A 21265-nucleotide genomic window follows, 5' to 3' on the forward strand; every position below is an offset into this window, starting at 1 on the left:
TTTTTCCATTGGGAGGATGCCTCAAGCTCGTCGAAGGAAATGCTTCTAAATTGCAGTGTTGTGGGCAAAATATAGGTGGTGCAAATGGATTTGGCTAATGCAATGCTTGCCTAGTCTTAATGGACTATTTTTAATATTACGAGCGATCTTACTGCACAACTTTATTAAGATTACTACGAGCATTCTGATAAACTACCCCGTGTGAAAATGCTTTACAAATGCAAGTTGTTCTGGTTGATTAAAACCTAACATTAGTTAGCAGATCTTTGCCCTTCTAGGGTTATAAACCAGAAATAATAATTCCATCCATTGGATTTCATCTCTATGTAATATTTCAGGACTTAACAAATAAATACCTTGAATCCTTCATACATAAAATTGGACAATCTCCTTCCACAGCAACAAAATGTTACTATATTCACTGGAGCAATTCAGTATCAGCCTGTTCACAGGAATACTACTATACTTCACAAAACCACTATAAACTGTACTGCTCCATAGACTGTAGGAACATTAACCAAATACATTAAACACTGCTCTAGAAAGTAAACACCATCAAACTGACCAAAAATAAAAGTAGAAACCAATAATAATATTAAATTGTTCATTTGCTCTCACGTTCTCTGTCTCAAGATAGACCTCCCCCTTTCTGAATTTTTCATTTGTAATTTATTTAATTCATTCTTTCCTCAGCTCTACTTACACTCTTCCTTACACTTTCACCACAGCTTCCTTTTCTCCTGACCTGCCTGCAGTTGTCCTCCATTTATTTCCCCCCTCAGCCAGTAATGCCCATTTTAATCTTTAAATGCTCCAGCTACTTTACAATATAGCCTCAATGATCCATTTACGATATACCCAACAAAAACAAGTAAGCAAAATATCTCCTTAAATTAAACAAAGACCCAATAGATAAACAGCATACTACACGAATGCCAGACTGAATGACATTTACCCATTTCTCACATGTATTATACAATCAATTATGCTAATTGCATAAATGGTATTGAACTGGGTGAACATCCTTATATCATCCCAGCAGTTCGGAGCTTGTGTTTATCTCACCTTGGGATCATCATATAAATCTTTATGAATCCTGTCTATCATGTATAATAGAAGTTTCAAGTAGCATAATAGAAACTGGATGCTTCTCTTTCCATAGACAAGATATCAGGGAGCCTCGCACAATGTTTGACAACATTATTCTGTAGTACTTGTGGGTTGTAGGAGTTTCTGAGTCCTCTGAGTTTTTTGGACAACCACACTAGCAGGAGAGGTCTCACTCTTGTTTGTATGAGACGCAGAGTTACTGAGCTTGAGGAGTGGTTGGAGCAACTCCATTATTTATGAGCAGGAGAATGGCTCCTGAAACATGCTCCCAAAGATAGAGAGGAAGAGTAAGGCAAGGTACAAGTGGAAAAATAAGTGACTATCACTCATGGTAGAAAGGGAGACGGATAGGGTGAATGTAGACAACTCATGTGAGTCTTGAACTGTCCACTAAGTATTAGCACAAGGGCAATTAGCTCTAGAAATCTGTGATGTAGCCAATAATGATGTCTCAGGGGAGGGCAATTATGAGCAATATTATTGCACCATGAAGAACAAGGAAATACCAAAGAAAATAAATACTGTGCCAAAGAGCTGGAGGGTTGTTAGTATAATACCTCTATTCAAAAAGGAGGAGAGAGATAAAACAGGAAATTATTAGCCAGTTAATCTCACATTCGTACATAAGAGCATAAGAATTTGCAAGGCGAAATAACACCAAGGTCCATCTAGTTTGCTTGACATGCATGCCCCAAATTATATACTGTATCCTGAGATAATATTTTCTAGCAGAAATCTACCTAATTTGTTCTTGAAACAAACAACATTTTCTGCTTCCATTGTATGCTTAGGAAGTCTGTTCCATAGGATTACTACTCGCTCACTGAAATAGTGTTTCACAGATTTTTTCTGAATTTAACCCCCTTCAATCGCAGGCTGTATCCTCTGGTTCTACTGTTCAGTACAAGATAAAACAGCTTATCATTGTCTACATCATCTATTCCCTTCAGAATCTTAAAGACCATAGACCTTAATCATACAAACTGCTCAAGTCTATAACAAATGATCAAATTAGTAAACACTCAAAAAAGGCAGGTCAAATTTGTGAAAGGCTGTCCATGCTTGACTAACTTAATAGAAGTTTGGGAGGGGCAATATCAGAAAGTAAAGATAAAGGGAAGACTCTAGTAGTGTAAATTTCTAGAAGACATTTGATAAGATGCTTGTGGCAAAACATAGCAGAAAGTCTTAGAAGTAGTCCACAGCCTTGCTCCTCCCAACCCCTGTGACCTGTTATCTCTGTATTGACCTGTCCATTCCCTCCATTCAGTGGGCTCTGGCCTGCTCCACCAAGGGCAGTCAGCTTTCAGCTTCTCTGCTCCACCCTCTGGAATTCCATCCCACAGTTCCTTCGCCTTTGAAGACTCTCCTCTTTGACCGCGTCTTTGGTCACCCTCCTACCCATACCCTCCCTGCCCACCACCCCTCCTGATCTCAAACCCCAGCTCAGGTCCAAATCCCTGACTATCCAGTGCTTGGGATGTCCTCCCGGCTTGAAAGGCACTATAAAAATTTAATTTGTTGTTTTTAGATACATATAGCTTTTTAAGATTAGGAATGCAAGTATGAACAAGAGGAGGCCATTCAGCCCATAGAGCCTGTTCTTTTATTTTGTTACCCATGAACAATCTTTTAATTCCATTTGGGTCTTCCATACCCTTTAAAACTCTTACTTTGCAATTATCAGTCTAGTTCCCTCTTAAACATAACAATTAATTTTGCATCAAAAATGTTACTTCTAACCAAAGAAGCTTTCAGTTGAAGGTTAAGATCTTTTGTTTGTCTCTTAGTGTCAGAGTGCAGAGTGTCTGGCTTGTCAATTCCTCTTAGTACTTTAACCTCAATCAGATCACTCATATACCTCCTTAGACCTAGGGAATATAACTCAAGTGCCCAGCCTCTCATCAAAGCCAATTTCTTCACCCCAGGCATTAATCTAGTGAATACAATAGATGCTCACCACCATCCATAGGGGTGGGCTCACAAAACTGATAGGATAAATCAAGACTATTTTCAGTGATTCGTGAATCAAGAATAAGGGACATAAATTTAAGTTAAAGGATTTTGTTTTGTACACAAGGTTAGAATATGAAATGCATGAATCGACAACAACCTTTAAAGGGGAATTAGATAAACACTTGACAAAAAACAATACTAACTTCAAAGAGCAGAGAAATGGATTTAAAACAAATAGTTCCAATGAGGGTGCCACATCAAACAGAATGCACCAAATTACTTCCTTCTTTGTTGTAAACTTTGGATAACACAAAGCAATGCTCTTTAATTATCTTTCCATTAGCTAGTCTAAGCCTTACAACAACAACATCTTGCACTTATATAGCGCTCTCCATGCAGGGGAGTGTCTCAGAGCGCTTAACAATGGTAGAGTCTGACTCCAAGCCGGGGGTGGAGGTGGGAGGTGACTGTAAGCACAATCAAAAAAGAAGGTTTTCAGGCAGGACTTGAAAGGGGGGAGAGAGGGGGCAAGGCAGAGGGATAGAGGGAGAATGTTCCAAAGTTTTGGGGCGTAGTGGCTGAAAGCGAGACCTCCAATGATGGGTGCGAGGGACAAGGAGGAGACCGGTGCCAGTTAAGTGGAGGTGCCAGGAGGTGGTGGATTGGGGAGTGAGGAGGTCGGAGAGGTAGGAAGGTGCCAGAGTGTGAAGGGATTTGAACACGATTGTGAGGATTTTGAAATCAATCCATTCGGTGATGAGGAGCCAGTGGAGCCTGGTCACAACTGGTGAGATGTGGGTATACGGAGTTTGGTCCAGGTCAGTATGCAGGCGGCAGAGTTCTGAATGAGCTGGATCTGTTGAATAGTGGAGGTGGGGAGATCGGCAAGGAGTGCATTTGAGTAATCCAGGTGGGAGGTAACAAACGCATGCACAAGGGTTTCGGCTGCATTTGGAGTAAGGTAAGGTCGGATGCGGGCAATGTGATGGAGGTGGAGGAAGGCGGTCCTGGTGAAGGACTGGATGGGGGGCAAGAAGGACAGCTGGGAGTTGAACCGGATACCTAGATTGCGAACTGGTTTGGTGAGTCTGAGAGAGAGCCCAGGGAGGTTGAGGAGTTCAGATCCGCTGGAGTGAATATGTTGATGGGAGCTAAGGAGTATGGCTTCCGTCTTGTCCATATTCAGCTCCAGGAAGTTTATACTCATCCAGGCCTTGACATCTGTCAGAAAAGCTGATAGAACATCGGTGGACCTGGAGTTGCTACTGGAGGAGGCAAAGTAGATTTGTGTGTCATCTGCATACATGTGGAAGTTTACCCTGTGTCTGCGGATGACATCGCCCAGAGGAAGCACATAGATGAGGAAAAGAAGAGGGCCAAGGAAGGAGTCCTGGGGTACCCCACAGGTAACTGGTTGGGGGCAGTAGGAGAAACCATTTGCTAAGTTGAAATGGAGGCAGTTGGTTACATAGGACTCCAACCACTAAGGTGGATGAGGGAAGAGCGGTGGTGAATGAGGGAGAGGTGGTGGAGGAGGATGGCATGGTTGACTCTCGAATGCGGCAGATCCAGGAGGATGAAGAGGCAGAGGGAGCCCTGGTCACAGGTAGAGAGGACGTCATTTGTGACTTCGCCTTATTGCTTTATTGTAGATCTTACATGATTTATTTATTTTAGAATCCTGTAAAGATTATTTACTTTTTAAAACTATTTGGCTACAACGGTTGCTATGTTCATTTCATCCCTGAACTTTGGTATTTCCATTGGGTTTTGCTCTTCACTCATTGCTGCTGACTTGAATTTATTGCCAAATTTGTGGTTCTTACAGAATGGCCACCGTCCAGGGCTGAAGTTTATAAAGTGTAACTTAACTACCTAGAGAGTGTTTATACTTGGCTGTGCCAGTCAGTGACAACTCATCAAGGATCATTTGCCAAACTTTGTGGAAAATTGAGTGCTGCTTGGTTAGGATGAGGGTCACAAGATCTCCAATTATGCAACCACATATCAAAGATTAAAATTCAATCTGCATACTCAAGGCATGTTCCCAAACTGCATGACATTTATGTGTTGCTCTGAAATATGACAAAGCAATTTATAAACAACTGGAACACTCAAGCAACGAGCCCAATGGAGTGAACTCACCACTGCTCTTTGGGACGTCCTGCTGACGTGAAAAGCGCTATACAAATAGAATTTGTTGTTGTTGAGCTGTGAAGGGAGTGAGTTGGGAACGGAGTAAGACTTTAGTGAAGGAATTCGGTGAGATTGGGAAATCCTTGTTGTTTACCAACTGAAATTTAAACTTAACCTAATAACAAGTCAATTAACTGGTATTAGATGTTAACTAAAATAAAAACAGAAGTCACTGGGAACACTCAGCAGGTCAGGCAGCATCCACAGAGACAGGAAAGTGAGTTAACGTTTCAGGTCGATGACCTTTCATCAGAACATACCTTAAGCTTGCAGTTGTGACAAAAGGTCATCAACCTGAAACGTTAACTCACTTTCCTCTCTCCATAGATGCTGCCTGATCTGCTGAGTGTTCCCAGCGACTTATGTTTTTATTTCAGATTTCAAGCATCTGCAGTGTTTTGCCTTTTGATTAGGTGTTAATTGTCAGCTAACCGGGTGAAACTAGTTCTATTTGAGGGGTATATAGAGGAGAGACTTGCAAAAGTCTCACTTGAGCAGAGAACCCAATGGAGCGAGCTGGGAATAAAGTAAGACTTTAGTGAAGGAATTTGGTGCAGAGGGGGAAGGAGGTGCTTATTTAAATTTGTTTTTAAAAGAAACTTCTGGGAATATGGCAGAACAGCTGAAGTCTGATGCATGAACATTGCGTGCCATGTGGGAACTCCAGGATGCTTTGCTTGTACTGGACAACTACCTGTGTAGAAAGTGCCTCCAGCTGCTCAAGCTCAGGGTTTCTGAGCGTGAGGAGAGGCTGGTGTCACTACAGTGCATACAGGAAGCTGAAACCTTTATGGATCACATGTTTCAGGAGGTGGTCACCCCACAGCCACAGAGAATTCAGGAGGAGAGTGAATGAGTGACCACCCAGCACGGTAGGAAGAAGAAACAGGCAGTGCAGAAATCCCCTGGGAGTGCGACATTCACAAACCGGTTTTCCGTGCTGAATACTGGTGAGGGTGATGATACCTTGGGGGAGTGCAGCCTTAGGCAAATCCATGGCACAGTGGAGCAAACAACTCCACAGGGGGTCACCGGGAATTGTGGCAATGCAGTTGCCATTGGGGATTCATTAGTCAGGGGGATAAACAGTTGTTTCTGCAACCGCAGATGTGAGTCTCTCACATGGTGTGTTGCCTCCACGGTGCCAGGTTGGAGGGTGTCATGGAATGGGGGCAGAACATTCTGCGGGAGCAGGAGAACAGCCAGAAGTCGTGGTCCATGTTGGAACCAATGACGTGGGAACGAAAAGGGTAGAGAACCTACAGGCAGAGTTTCAGGAAGTAGGGAGGAGACTAAAGAGCAGGACCTCAAAGGTGGTAATCTCTGGATTTCTCCCTGTGCTTTGTGACAGTATATATAGGAATAACAGGTTAATGTGTGGCTGGAGAAATGGTGCAGGAGGGAGGGCTTCAGATTCCTATGGCATTGGGACCAGTTCTGGGGCAGGAGGGACCTGTACAAGGTTGTTTTGGTTGCACCTGAACAGGCCTGGGACCAATGTTCTCGCTGGGAGGTTAACTAGTGCTGCGGGGGAGGATTTAAACTAAATTGGGGGTGGGGGATGGGCGTGGGGGACGACGACCAGGAAGTAGTATCAGAGAGGAGAAACAAGGAACATAGAGGACTGGGAGAGACAAATACCTTTGGAATAAAGAGTAGTCCAGAAAGAGGAGGGATCAGACAGGGGAGAAATGCAAAGCAGACTAAAACGGTTTTGGAGTGTATGTGCATAAATGCATGGAGTGTGACAAATAAGGTTGGTGATCTGCAGGCACAAACTACTATATGGAATTATGATATAATGGCAATAACGGAGACTCTTCTAAAAAAAGGGTATTAATGGGAGCTAAATATTCCTAGCTACAATGTATTCAGGAGAGATATGGAAGGAAAAAGAGGAGGGGCCTGGTAGTATTGATCAAAGATACTGTTCCCTGGAAAGGGATCATGTGAAAGATGAAATCTATTTGGTTAGAGTTAAGCAGAAGAGGAGCTGTTTCGCTGTTGGGTGTACACTATAGACCACCAAATAATAATAATAATAATCCTTGCATTTGATTTAGCGCTTTTCACGTCGGGAGGACGTCCCAAAGCGCTTCACAGGACACACTGTAAAGTGAATTGACTGTATATTTGTGGGCGAACGCGGCAGCCAATTGCGCACAGCAATGTCCCACAAACAGTCGTGGATTGAAAATGACCAATTTATTATTGTTTTGTTTTTTTGGAGGGATTATTATTAGGCGTGTGGAGTAAGGAAACTTGCCCAAGGTTTCGCCCTGCCTGAAATTGAACTCAGGTCTCTCGCTTGCAAAGCGAGTGCTCTAACCACTGAGCTACAGGACTCCACATAGTGGGAAGGAGATAGAGGAGCAAATCTGCAAGCAGTTTTCAGAAAGATGTAAAAACAATAGAGTAGTGATAATGGGGGACTTTAATTATTCTATCATAGACTGGGAAGAAAACAGTGTAAAGGACAAAGAAGGGGAAGAATTCCTAAAATGTGTACAAGAGAACTTTCCAGATTAGTATGTTTCCAGCCCAAAGAGGAAAGATCTAGTCCTGGAGAATGAAATGGGTCAAGTAGAGCATGTTTCAGTGGGAGAGCATCTGGATAACAGTGATCAGAATCTCATTAGGTTTATGGAAAAGGACAAGGAACAATCATAGGGGAAGATACTCAACTGAAAGAGGGCTTCAGAAAGTTGGAAAGGGATCTGGCCCAGGTGGATTGGAAACAAAGATTGATGGGAAAAATGGTAAATGAGCAATGGGAGGCCTTCAAGGAGGAGATAGTTAGGGTACAGACCAAACACATTTCCATGAGAGGGAATGGTAGGGCATGCAAAACTAGAGCTTCTTGGATGACTAAGGAAATTGGGATTAAAATGAAACAGAAAAAGGAGGCTTACGATAAATGTCAGGTTCAAAATACACACTCAAGAACCAAGCAGAATACAGAAAATGCAGAGGAGAACTGAAAAAAGAAATAAGAGGGGAAAAGAGAGCGTATGAAAAAAGTTTAGCAGGTAACATAAAAGGGAACACTAAAGTAAACATATAAAGTGTAAAAGGATAGTCAAAAGAAGGGTGGGGCCGATTAGGGACCAAAATGGAAAACGTCTCGTGGAGGCCGAGGACATGACTGTAGTACTGAATGAATATTTTGCATCTGTCTTCACAAAAGAGGATGTTGTCAATGTCACAGCAAAGGAGAAGGTAGAGAAATTGGATAGAATAAAAATAGATACAGAGGAGGTACTCTAAAAATTTAGCAATGCTCAAAGAAGAAAAGTCACTCGGTCCGGATGGGATGCATCCTAGGTTGCTGAGAGAAGTTAAGGTGGAAATAGCGGAGGCTCTGGCTACAATCTTTCAATCCTCCTTGGATATGGGAGTAGTCCTGAGGACAGGAGGGTTGCAAATGTTACACCCCTGTTCAAAAAAGTGGAGAGGGATAAACCTGGTAACTATAGGTCAGGCTGCCTATATATATATATATTGTCGGTGGTGGGGAAGCCTCTAGAGACCATAATCTGGGACAAAATTTAATTTTGAAAAACATAACTTAATTAATGACAGACAACATAGATTTGTTAAAGGCAAATTGTGTCTGAGAAACTTAATTGAGTTCTTTGATGAAATAACGGAGAAGATTGTTGAAGGTAGTGAGGTTGATGTAGTGTATATGGACTTTCAGAAGGTGTTTGATAAGGTGCCACATAATAGACTAGTTCGCAAAATTGAAGCCCATGGGATAAATGGAGTCCTGTAGCTCAGTGGTTAGAGCACTCGCTTTGCAAGCGAGAGACCTGAGTTCAATTCCAGGCAGGGCAAAACCTTGGGCAAGTTTCCTTACTCCACATGCCTAATAATAATCCCTCCAAAACCAAAAACAATAATAAATTGGTCATTTTCAATCTACGACTGTTTGTGGGACATTGCTGTGCGCAATTGGCTGCCGCGTTCGCCCACAAATATACAGTCAATTCACTTTACAGTGTGTTCTGTGAAGCGCTTTGGGACGTCCTCCCGACGTGAAAAGCGCTGTATCAAATGCAAGGATTATTATTATTATTATTATAAAAGGGATAATGGCAACATGGACACAAAATTTGCTGCAAGAAAGAAAGCAGAGGGTAGTGGTGAATGGTCGTTCTTCAGACTGGAGGGAAGTATAAAGTGGTGTCCCCCAGGAGTCAGTATTAGGTCCACTGCTTTTTTTGACATACATAAATGACTTGGACTTGGGTATAGAGAGCAAAATTTTAAAGTTTGCAGATGACACAAAACTTAGGAACGTAGTAAACAGTGCAGAGGATAATAACAGGCTGCAGGAGGACATAGACAGGCTGCTGAAATGGGCAGAAACATGGTAGAAAAAGTTTAATGCAGAGAAGTGTTAGGTGATGCATTTTAGAAAGAAGAATGAGGAGAGGCAATATACAATAAATGGTACAGTTTTAAAAGGGGTTCAGGAGCAGAGAGACCTGAACACAAGGGGTTCACATACACAGATCTTCGAAGGTGGCAGGACAGGCTGATAGAGCCGTTTAAAAAAAGCATATGAGATCCTTGGCACAATGGGCCAAATGGCCGCCTCCTGTGCTGGCATATTCTATGATTCTAACATTATGAAACTATATGGGGGGGAAGACCTAACTATATGAAAATTTTAAAACATTTGCAGATGGCATGGGTTAAATTGTTTGATTTCAGCCAGGCTGCTGCCTGTGGGGGGGTATAATTGACCTCAGCATCCCTATGTTAAAAAGCCAGGCATCCTGCTAGGAACTGTATACTTGCAGATGTGAGGTAAGAATAGGATAGTGTTTGGGCTATGAAGTTTCAAATAACCTGTTAACACTTAAGGACAATTCTCTGATCTGTAAATTCAAAGTTCACAATGTCAACTTCAATACATTTATCAGTTATTAGAGAAACATATCTTTTATGTTTAGACTTGTGCATAAAGAGTGTCTGCTTAGTTGAGATAGCAGAGTGGAACCATTCCACAACATACGTTGCCACTTTTAACGGAAGAATATTGAAGATGTATTTCAAACAAAAGTTATGTTTTGGCAGTAGTGTGACACAATAAGTTAAAAATAAAGCTTACATTTGTTATTTATCATGTCACACTACTGCCAAAACATTTTTTTTAAATATCTCCTCAATTTGTTTCCCCAAATAAAAAAAAACTTGCATTTGATATATCACATCAAATGTCTCAAAGCGCTTCAGAGAATATACTGTAAAGTAAATTCCAGAAATAATTTAAGCTTATGAAATCAATACTTTATTATTTCATCTACCTTCTCAGAACCTTATGCAATATCTTTACAGGATATTTTTTTGAAGCGCTTTGAGACGTCTAGAAGGCGTGAAAAGCACTATATCAAATGCAAGAATTATTATTATTATAAAGTGTAGTGACTTTGTAACTTGTGGATGAAACACGACAGCCAATTTGTAGACAGCAATATCCCACAAACATCCATGGAATGAATGACCAAATTTGTTTTGGAGATTGTTGGCCAAAATAATCACTGGAGGAAACTCTCTTTTCTGTTTTCAAATAGTACCATGGGATTTTTAATGTCCTCTGGGCAGGCAGACAAGATCTCGGTTTAATCAGTATTTTTGTGTTTCTTGTACCACAAACAAATGAGTTGAACTTGCTTTGTGCTACTTCTTTGTGGTGCTAAAAGTATTAATTTTAGCTCCATTGTTGTTTCACCCCCAAATTTATATAGAAAAAGAAGGAAGATTGAGAGCACAGTGGGGTTCACATGGGCCTTTTTTTGAATCCTCGGTTTGGATCCAAGCCAACTGATGAGCTGAATGTCAACTCACTCTATTGGCTTTACAGGTTCCATTGGCCTGAAATTTACTTTGTCTTAATTTTATCTTAAAATGGAAAAGTCTTTGCTCTATTCTCAATTTGAAAGCCATTTGTAATTAAGAACTGCAGGAAACCGGGTTCCAAATTGAAACTGAATTTTAAGAATTTTTTACAATTCTGAACAATCCATGCTAAGACTTAAATGAAATTCTGCAATCAATTTGTGAGTGGAATACAGGAAATATAACCTCAACATACATCTTACTAGTTATGGGTATCACAGCCCAAACTGTAATTCACTACTCATGCAGGGGACCATGTGATAGAGGGATGAAACACAAAATGGAATTGAGCAGAAGGGTACTCCACTGAGGTTTGGGGCTGATGGATAATTGTTGGAGCAGAGTGAGAGAGTTTTAATCTAGATCCAGAGCAATCAACCTGGCTCAGTTGGTAGCACTCTCACCTCTGAGTTAGAAGGTTGTGGGTTCAAGCCCCACATTGAGACTTTGAACTCATATAGTCTGGGCTGATACTCCTGTACAGTACTGGGCATATTGCATTCTTGGAGCTGTTGTACTTGGATGAGACATTAAACCGAGTCCCAAGCTGCCTGTTGTAATAGAAATTGAAGATCCCATGGCACGATTCGAAAAGAGAAATGAGTTTCTCCTCATGTACTGGCCAGCAATCCTCAAGATAAAATCAAGCATTTGATGGCTGTTTATAGAATACTGCTGTAAACTAATTGGCTGCCACATTTGCTTACAAATACAGTCACAACACGTAACAGTATATCTTGTGGGAGTGTGTTGAGATAACCACCTGACATGAAAGGCGCTATATCAAATGCAAGGATTATTTATTATAGATGTACTATCTCTGACCTGGAAGTGCTTGATGTTGACATTGAGTGCCAAAAAACAGAAAAGTGTTTTGCTTGCCAACATCAACTTTGCTCAATTTGATGTACATAAAATTCAGGAAAAGACCATAAAAAAGGAAATAAAAGCTATAAGCTCTGTTGACTCAGTGTGTTGAAAATCTAAAGCCATGGTCACGGAATGATGAGACACGAGTCCTGATCATACCTGCGGCACTGGAGCACTTTCAAGCATAGACCATAATAATAATGATTGTATCCAATACAGCACCTGCAAAGTCAAAACCAGGCAACTGCTGTTAAGTGTAGTGTCTGTGAATATGTTGATAAATGTGATAGCAAACATGCACATAGCAATGTCTCACAAACAGCCGATAAATTGATTTGTAAGTTTATCCAGAGGATTGTTTTTTGCATAGTGTGATGGGATCTGTATTGTGCACTCAAGCAGGCAGATGGGACTTTGGATTAACGTTCATCTTAATGACAGCACCTCAAAAAATGCAGCAGTCCCCCCCGTCAACCCCCTTCCTGTAATGTCAGCCTGGACTGTGAGCAGGTCCCAATATAGAGCTTCAACACACAACTTTCTGCCCAAGAAGCCGGAGTGGCTTTCCAACTGAGCCAAGCTGGTGCCATGCAAAATGATGTCTGGTTACAGAGTGGCATTGGTCAAGACATTTCTGCTCACCTTCCTAGACAGAGCTGGTGAGCTACTGAGGAGGCCAAAGGAAGGGGAAGAGGACATAAACAGTTTCTTTTTTTAAAAAAGACAGCGTTACTTTCAACAGCAATAACATAAATGTATCTGTTAGAAGCGGAATAAAAATTAAAATGTGATGCGAATATTTGAATTTTACATCCTTATAGACTCCTTTGAAGATGATCTTTAATGAAATCACTTCAAGAATAACATATGGCCTTCCTGTCCCTGACACAAATGCTTGCCAGAACAGGAAGCTGTGGGCCCTGTAGTGTTATATTCCTTACCCAAGATGAATACAGACAAGCTGAAGATATGCTTCAAATTGTCCAGTCATCTTTCTCCACCTCCTTACCTACCTTCCACAAATGGTAGTCCTTCAAGAGGGGAATGAAAGAAGAGAAAAAGAGCAGAATGCATTAAGTTAAAAACAGCTCATACCCTGGGCTAACGTTAGACTTTTCAAAGTAAGGGAATGTTCCCAATCCTTCAGCCTCAGGTCCTCTGTGACATTGTTCAGTATGGCTACCTCATTTTTCAGCTGTTTCTCCATTATACTCTGAATGGCCTTCAACATCCTTGCATCTTCCGATACATTTGCTAATTGCATTCGAAGCTGATGAATGCTTGTGTGGTGGCTGCTAATGTCCTCTGTGTGGGTGCCATTGACTGTACTGAGCGACCCGCATACCTCCTTTACCTGTTCAGTCAGATTTCCTACATTTGTTGTTATCTGTTTCAGGATTGTCTGCTGGTGCTGGAGTGCAAACTGTGCACTGTTTAAACCTGTAGACAAATTGTATGTCTCTTGCCTGTCTGTTGAACGAAACTCCTGTAAGTCGTCTTCTAAATCACTCACAGATGTGTTTATGTTGTCAGTCTGATCCTCCAAGATCTGTAACTTGTTTTCTAGTCTCCAAACAGACTCTCTCAGCTGAAGCAATAGGACTGAGTGGTTCTGGAAAAGTTCATGAAGTTTCAAAATATTATCCATGACATCCCCCCTGCGTGCCTTCTGCTCCACAGTTTGATGCATATCTCTGAAGCCTTCGCTTAGCACTGTAACATTATCTGTCAATATTTTCCAATCTGCAGTCAGGCTTTGATATTTCGGAACTGAAAGATATTAAGCAAAAGTTGTGTCAATACATTGCCCAAGCTTTTGATCTCAAGTATTTTACATTGTACTACTTGCCAAATCATGTTATGCTTGGAGAAGGTTTACATCTTGGATTAGAATTTCATTAGTAGCTGATTTACAAGTCTTTATCCATCAATCTATTTAAACATAAAACTCAGTAATTGAAACAAAAATACAACAGAAATTAGACTTCCAAAGGTGCTGTTGACTCCAGGAACTGATCGAATTCAGTTATGTCTGGATTATTAAAATATGGATAATGGACGAACATTTTATTCCTTCAATAAATCTGTTGAGTTCAATAGAAAGTAGAGTCAATGGTTTGGTACACTAGATGAGAAATATGTTTGGATTTAGTGTATGTTGTTTGGGGTGTTGTTGAACAGAAATAGACACAAATGTATATCGTTCAAAGCACATTATCTGTTATGGATAGCAATAATTCAGGCTACAAAGTTTACTGGTTTATTTGCATTGGAGTGTCGGCAGAATATAATTTAAAGTTCCAAGTGCCAACATTGCCAGCTTATGGCTTGAACTCATGATCTTCGGAGTCAGAGTGCTGCTAACTAAGTTAGGCTGACCCTAATGTTTTCTCCTGAAAACTGTGTCTTTCGCTGGAATATGGTTCCAAAGATTTTTATTATCATGTGTGAACTGAGACATTATTGAATTTCAGTGGGCTATTTCACTGGTGAATTACCATTGCTCCTCAAACCAAATCAAAGATGATAAGAAACAGCAGAATTTCAGTTCATAATTATTAACTGGTTTCTAATTTGAACACTCCCCCTTATCTACCAGCCCCTGACTTCAGCATAATGGTTTGGTCCAAAGCCACTTTTTTGAAAATGATTCAGTTGCCACCTTGAATCACCATTCAATGATAATGGAATAAAAATATTTTTCATCAACCCGCGAGATCTGCTTCACAGGACACCAACTGAATTAAGCCAATATCCTATATTTTGCTGCATTAAAACACACTATCCACTATGATACAGAATGCAGTCATCTTTGGGCCCAACCATTGCGCTGAAGCTGAGTGAGTGTTGGTGTTTAGAATCAAAATTACTCAGCAATTATCAAATAAAATTTCACTGTTACTCAACAAATTCATTGCGATAATTATATTATACCCTCTGGAACAAAACATCAGATTTTTTACTCTTGCCTCTTTTAATTTGCATTCTGTATCAATGAGCTATTGCAGTCAAAATACCTTATTTGATTTATTCACCGCAGTCAAACAATAAACTGGTTTCAATGAGTTCCCCTTCCTCCCCCCCCCGGCCCCCCTTAGTTGAAGCTAAAATCTTCCAAATCAAGTTGCTTTGTCTTCCATTATTTGCTCAGCTCCACCTCCCAATTTTAGTATTAATATTTGATTTACTTTATCATTTAAGAATTAAATGGGGAATTCTGTTTGCATATATAGAAAGCCATATGAGTTGAATATTTGTGAAACAAATATTTGTGATTTCTGAATGATGGTAACGGGCAAGAAAACCACCTAGCTGTATTATTTACACTTCGCTTTCAAAAACTACATTTAAGCAATTTGCAAACATTACAATACAATATAAAACAATTTACAGGTGTATATAGCACCTTTCACGTTACCAGGACAAATATTGCAAAATAGATACTTTTGATATTCATTAACTTCGAATCCCATTCACAATATTGCAAATTAGACTACTGTAGAGAGCAACCACTTATCAAATGCAAGGATTATTATTATTACATAAGATGTTCCATTATTGTATTTCATTCAGAAATTATAGAGAAGAAAGCTATGTAGTTCCATATTCCTTCGGAGTTAACATGAGATATTGGCAAAAACGGTGGGAAGAATCAAAAGACATCACAATGTGACAGAAGGCCAGTGAGGAAAACATCCCATAGCCACCTGGTTTACTGTTTTTGGAAGCTTCTGAAAATTGCTAATCTCAATCCAAACATCAAGGACCCAATTTCAGTTCCAAATCATCCAAGGAATCTTAAATGAATACTTTTCATCCCTTTGCAAATACTTTATAAATATCGCAGATTAGATCCCATTATCCATAACATGATTTATCGACGCATTTACAAGATTATGGATTCAACAGTTTGGGAGAGTCCTTCTCCCACAAGACTTGGGTACAACTCAACAGAAGCCTCAGGTGATCCAAATTAGGTAACTTTCATCATGAGTAACCATGCTCTATTTAACTCTCAACAAAAAAACTGCATTTGTTTATCGCCCTTTACGTTGGGCAGCCTTTCGGAACCTTAACAGTGGCTGAGCTCAATGCCGAGCCTGGGAGAGGGAGGAGGTGAAGTAAGCACAATCGAAGAGGAAGGTCTTCAGCCGTGACCTAAAAGAGGAGGAGGGGGCAAGGTGGAGGGATTGAGGGAGAGAATTGCAATGCTTCAGGGGGTAGTGGCTTAAAGCACAGCTACTGATGGTGTAGAGGCGGGGCTGAGGGACAAGCAGGAGGCTGAAGCCAATGGAACAGAGGCAGCAGGTAGTCGGAAAGGTAAGGAGGTGCAAGGGCGTGAAGGGATTTGTAGATGAGCGAGAGGATTTCAGAGCTCTAAATCTTTACTGCCAAATGCAGATGGAGCAAAAGGTTTCAGTAGCTACCTTGTTATATCTAGAGTGATTTTATTACTGTAAGCTCAACCTTACTACTTCAAGTAAGCAAATAAGCATTTGTAATCATTTAACGTAAAAAATTCCAGTGCACAATTCTGCTCATCCTTTAGTCTTTTCATTTGGATTCTTTTGGTCTCATTTTCACTTTATAACTTTATCTTTCCTTGTTTTTACAACCTTTAATCTATTTTATGGATGACTATCTACAGGAAGGTCATTCCTAGAGTTGTTGGCAAGCTAAGTGTTAAGAAAACAATCAATCTATATGGGTTCTAAACTTTACTTTGTTTTACAATATGGTCAGGTGCCAGTTATCTTCCAGCCGTGTTTCTGTTATAACAGGGAAATCCCATTATAAGTCCTCACTGCCAAGATTGAACTTTACCCAGGTTTGCATAGCTTATTTTCACATTGGCCAGAGACTATACCAACAGAGCCATTGGGGATGACAAACTATTTTACATATCATTGTTCAACATGGTTATGGATTATAAGCATCTGGCCCCAAAATAGCCTTAAAACAATCAGCATTGGTTTATGTTGGAAAGTGCTCAGTTAGTTAAAAGTGCATTAAGTATGTGTACATATTCAGCACATTCAGCTGTTGCCAATTTGAAGGATTCATGTAGAGTTGAAGATTTGTGCTTTTCTCAAGCCTTAGATCTGCCTACATTTTACAATTTCAACATCTGTTCCTTAAAGAAATATACAGGAAATTGTTTAAGTTTCTGGCTCAGTGACCACTGGACGGTCAAAATGTTTTTAAGACATGATTAAAGCTAAAATTTATGGGTTCACGACCTTGCTGGTAACACTCGTCATTTGTTGCTTGCTGTTCAGCATTCTGGTTTGGCCATGGCAGTACACATTGGAGTAAACATATTTGGAGCCAGTACTGAGCAGCTGAACATATAGAACTGGAACAGTTAGCTAGTGCTAACCGAGAAAGCCACAAAACGTGACTTTCAATTCATTTATTTTACAACTAATTTGGTTCTCGAGTAGCAAACAAGCTAAAATCACTAACTGCATGACAGTGAGTGAAATAATGCCAAGTTCAATGTATCAAGATGTGTGATAGTACACTTTGGATGTAAAAATAGTGGATGCAAATATTTTAAAAATAAATTCAATTAAAACAATAATAATCCTTGCATTTGATGTAGAACTTTATCATGTCATTGAAACTTCTCAAAGCACTTCACAGGATTTTCTGTAAAGTGTAGTGACTGTATTTGTAGGTGAACACAGCAGTTAATTTGCGCTCAACAATGTCTTACAAACTGCCGTGACATGAATGATCAATTTCCACCAGGAGAATCAAATACATATTATCAGTGCTCACTCTGATTACCATGCACTTCAAAGCAAAAACAATAACTATTGTAATTTTGGAAGGTAGACTATTTTCCAGTATTTTTTATTATCATAGCAGTTTACATCATAAGGATTTTATCCATGCAAATTGAGACTTCTCAGAACTCCATTGCCAGATGCCTCCAAATTTCTTCATCAGGTTATTTTTAGTCGTTACTGTGTTACATAGAACATGCAAAAATATACTTTGAAGCTTGACTAAACTTTGCAAGTTTATATGTCTTGTAAACTTTTTGATCTCAATATAGCAAACTGCCCATGTCCTCACCCGCATCAAACTTTACATTCCCATTACCCAGTCCTTTCCAGGGTACACTGGCTCCCTATTGCAGAACACATCAATTTCAAGATTCTAACACTTGTTTACAAATCACTTCAAGTCCTGGCACCTCCCTACCTCTTCAAACTACTTGCATCCCATTCTATCACCCACCACCTCCACTCAGCTGGCTCCAGCCTACTGCATGTCCCTCGTCTGATCCCTTCCCCCCCCACCCCACCATCAGTGGCCGTGCTTTCAGCAATTGCGCCTCAAAACTTGCCTCCTCCTTCCCCAACTTCAGATTACACTTGAAGACCCTCTTCTTCAACCGTGCCTATATGCAGTCAATTCACTTTACAATATATTCTGTGAAGCGCTAAGAGATGCCTCAGAGACGCGATAAGATGCTATATCAAATGCAAGGATTATTATTATTTTTATTATTATGCCTATGGTCACCTCCCCACTCAGTGTCAAACTCCACTACTCCTAAATGCTCCAAGATGCTATCCCCTATGAAGGGCGCCATATTAATGCAAGTGTTGTTGTTGGATAGCGCCATGAGATATTCAATGTCCTCCTGACCTGGCACCTCAGCTTAATCTCTCATCTGAAGACAAGCAACTCTGACAATGCAGTGTTCCCCCAGCACTGCATTGGAGTGTCAACCTGGACTATATAGTTCTGGTCCCAATGTGGCACTTGAACCCAAAACCTTCCGACTCAGAAGCGACAGTGATACAAACCGAGGCAGGCTGACTCACATTGTTAGGCAAGGCAATTAGTTGCTTGTAAATAGGAAGGCAATGCGTTAATAGTGATTTCTGGCTTGCCAATGGAACTGTGGGATTCAATCCAAATATGATAAAATGTGTGATGTAAATCATGAAAATATCCTAATTCCTCCAAGGGCAAAAGCTGTTTTGCAGCCCGAGTTTTGCTTTCTATCCTCTTGTCGTACTTTTCAATGTTTTGTCACAATATTATTGAGTTTGAATAATGGAAATTGTGCAATTTATATGACAAGAGCAAGTCACAAGTGTTTGTATATTGATACAGTTATTGATGTTGTACGTACTTTTGGTACTTACATATACCTACGGTATTGAATGGAATGTTACCCAAGAAGTGGAAGGCTAGCAGGTTTGTGAGAGTTTGTATGGGGTATTTTTATGTTAGTAAAAAAAAAGGTGATCTTTGGTTATGTGGTCAGAATAAGTATACAATCTACACACTCTGTTTGGTGGTGTAAAAGTAAGGATATCTGCATGGAGACGACAATGGATAGATTTTTGCTTAGCTATGGCAGCTTAAAGCATTCATTAATAATAATAATCCTATTGCTGGTAGAAATGGCAGAAAAGCTGAAGGAATCAGCCTTCAGTATTTATAAAATACTATTATATCAGTATGTATAATATACTTAGCTTAGGTTCACAGAAGACAATTTGTTGGAGCACATTGTGCTATTTTGGAAGACATTTGGTGAATTTACCTAGGAAGTCATCTACAACTGGAAAAGTATCAAATTGGACATGTGTGGCTAAATCGATAGGAATCTGAGTTGGATCAAGGGCCAGAGATTTCTTCGAGGACCTTTGTTTCTATTGGGTACACTCATCACCATAGGGGATAACAGAAGGTTTGTGGTTGAGGCTAGGACATGAAAAGTGAATTGTGGTGCCAACTCTTTTCCATGGATTGAAACAAGCTGACAAAAATGCACATCTTCCAGAGGGAAACAAGCAGAACTGCCAACAATAATTATATGTCGGATTCAACTCCCTTCAGGAATCTGAGCAAAAAGTTATACTCCATTTGTATTGCAATGGATTCCAGAAACACATGTTACATTGTTATTCTTCACAAATGTTGCAAAATTAATTCCAAAAATACAAGACATTTATCTGATGTTATTTCGAGAAGACAACAACAATAAAATTACATTTATGGAGTGCCTTTCATGTCTGGCTTGGGTGGGTGAGGGTTTTGACAGCCTGAGTGGTGAGACAGTGGCGGAGTCTGGCAATGTTACGGGGCTGGTGGTAGGCAGTGCCGTTCATGGCGCGGATGTGGGTGAGAAAGGACAGTTCAGGGTCGAACAAGACACCCAAGTTCCTGACTGGCTTAGTGAGGTTGAGTGTGCAGCCATGGAGGCTGATGCTGCCAGCGCATGGTGCGAGCCAATCAGGAGGGCCTCGGTCTTGCTGACGTTGAGTTGGAGAAAGTTGTCCCTCGTCCAGGACTTGATATCGGACAGGCAATCGGTCAGGCCGCCAGTAGTGCTGGAGTTGAGGATGGAGGCAGAGAGGTAGAGTTGGGTGTCATCCGCATACATGTGGAAATTTACCTCATGTTTGCGGATGATGTCACCAAGGGGGACATGTAGAGGGTGAAGAGGAGGGGACCGAGGACAGAGCCCTGAGGAACACCGCACGAGACGGTACGGGGGCTGGAGGAGAAGCGTTTGCTGCGATGAAGTGGAGGCGGTGTGAAAGGTCGGACCTGAACCAGTCAAGGGCAGAACCTTGGAGGTTGAGGTGGGAGGAGAGGCGGTGGAGGAGGATTGAGTGGTCCACCGTGTCAAAGGTGGCGGAGAGGTCGAGGAGGACGAGGGAGCCCTGGTCACACGTGGTCAGGATGTCGTTTGTGACCTTGACCAGAGCAGTTTCCGTGCTGTGGGCAGCATGGAAACTCAATTAGAGGGGTTCATGGAAAAGAGCATTTCAATAGAAATTATTCTCTATTCAAACCTCTTACATTTAAGCAAAATCAGTGAATGGGATGTACTGACAATATGTCTAACCGATCAAAACTACATTTTTACTTGTTTCCTGATCTCAAATATATTTGACAAATATCGAAAAGTTATGTTTGCTTAAGATAGGAATGTAGAAACATAAGAGTTTGGCTTATCTTATTTTCAAATAACATTTCTCCCTGTTTAACATATCTTCAAATGCTCATCTCCACAAAAAAAGATCAAATTCCCATTTGAAATCATTCATAATATCACTGCCTCCCTCGACAAACTGTTGTTTGTTAACTAGCCTCTGAGTAAAGTATTTAAATCTAAACTGTGTATATACTCTTTTGAAGTTTGAGACCATGCCTCCCTGTTGTGGATCTCTTGACCACAGGCCTCAAA

The 21265-nt window shown here is 40.6% G+C and overlaps 1 protein-coding gene across 2 annotated transcripts in view; it reads right to left on the reverse strand.

The window, feature by feature from the left end:
• The window catches only part of scara5 (scavenger receptor class A, member 5 (putative)), a 60319-nt gene that overhangs the window by 23662 nt on the left and 15392 nt on the right, over positions 1–21265 (reverse strand). For both annotated transcript variants that reach the window (XM_042333655.1, XM_007892898.2), the window contains exon 4: positions 13135–13809. In XM_042333655.1, the coding sequence (XP_042189589.1) occupies positions 13135–13809 (675 nt within the window). The remainder of the gene's footprint in view (positions 1–13134; positions 13810–21265) is intronic.

This window comes from Callorhinchus milii, unplaced genomic scaffold, assembly GCF_018977255.1.
Source record: "Callorhinchus milii isolate IMCB2004 unplaced genomic scaffold, IMCB_Cmil_1.0 Scaffold3, whole genome shotgun sequence".
Taxonomy (NCBI): Eukaryota; Metazoa; Chordata; class Chondrichthyes; order Chimaeriformes; family Callorhinchidae; genus Callorhinchus; species Callorhinchus milii.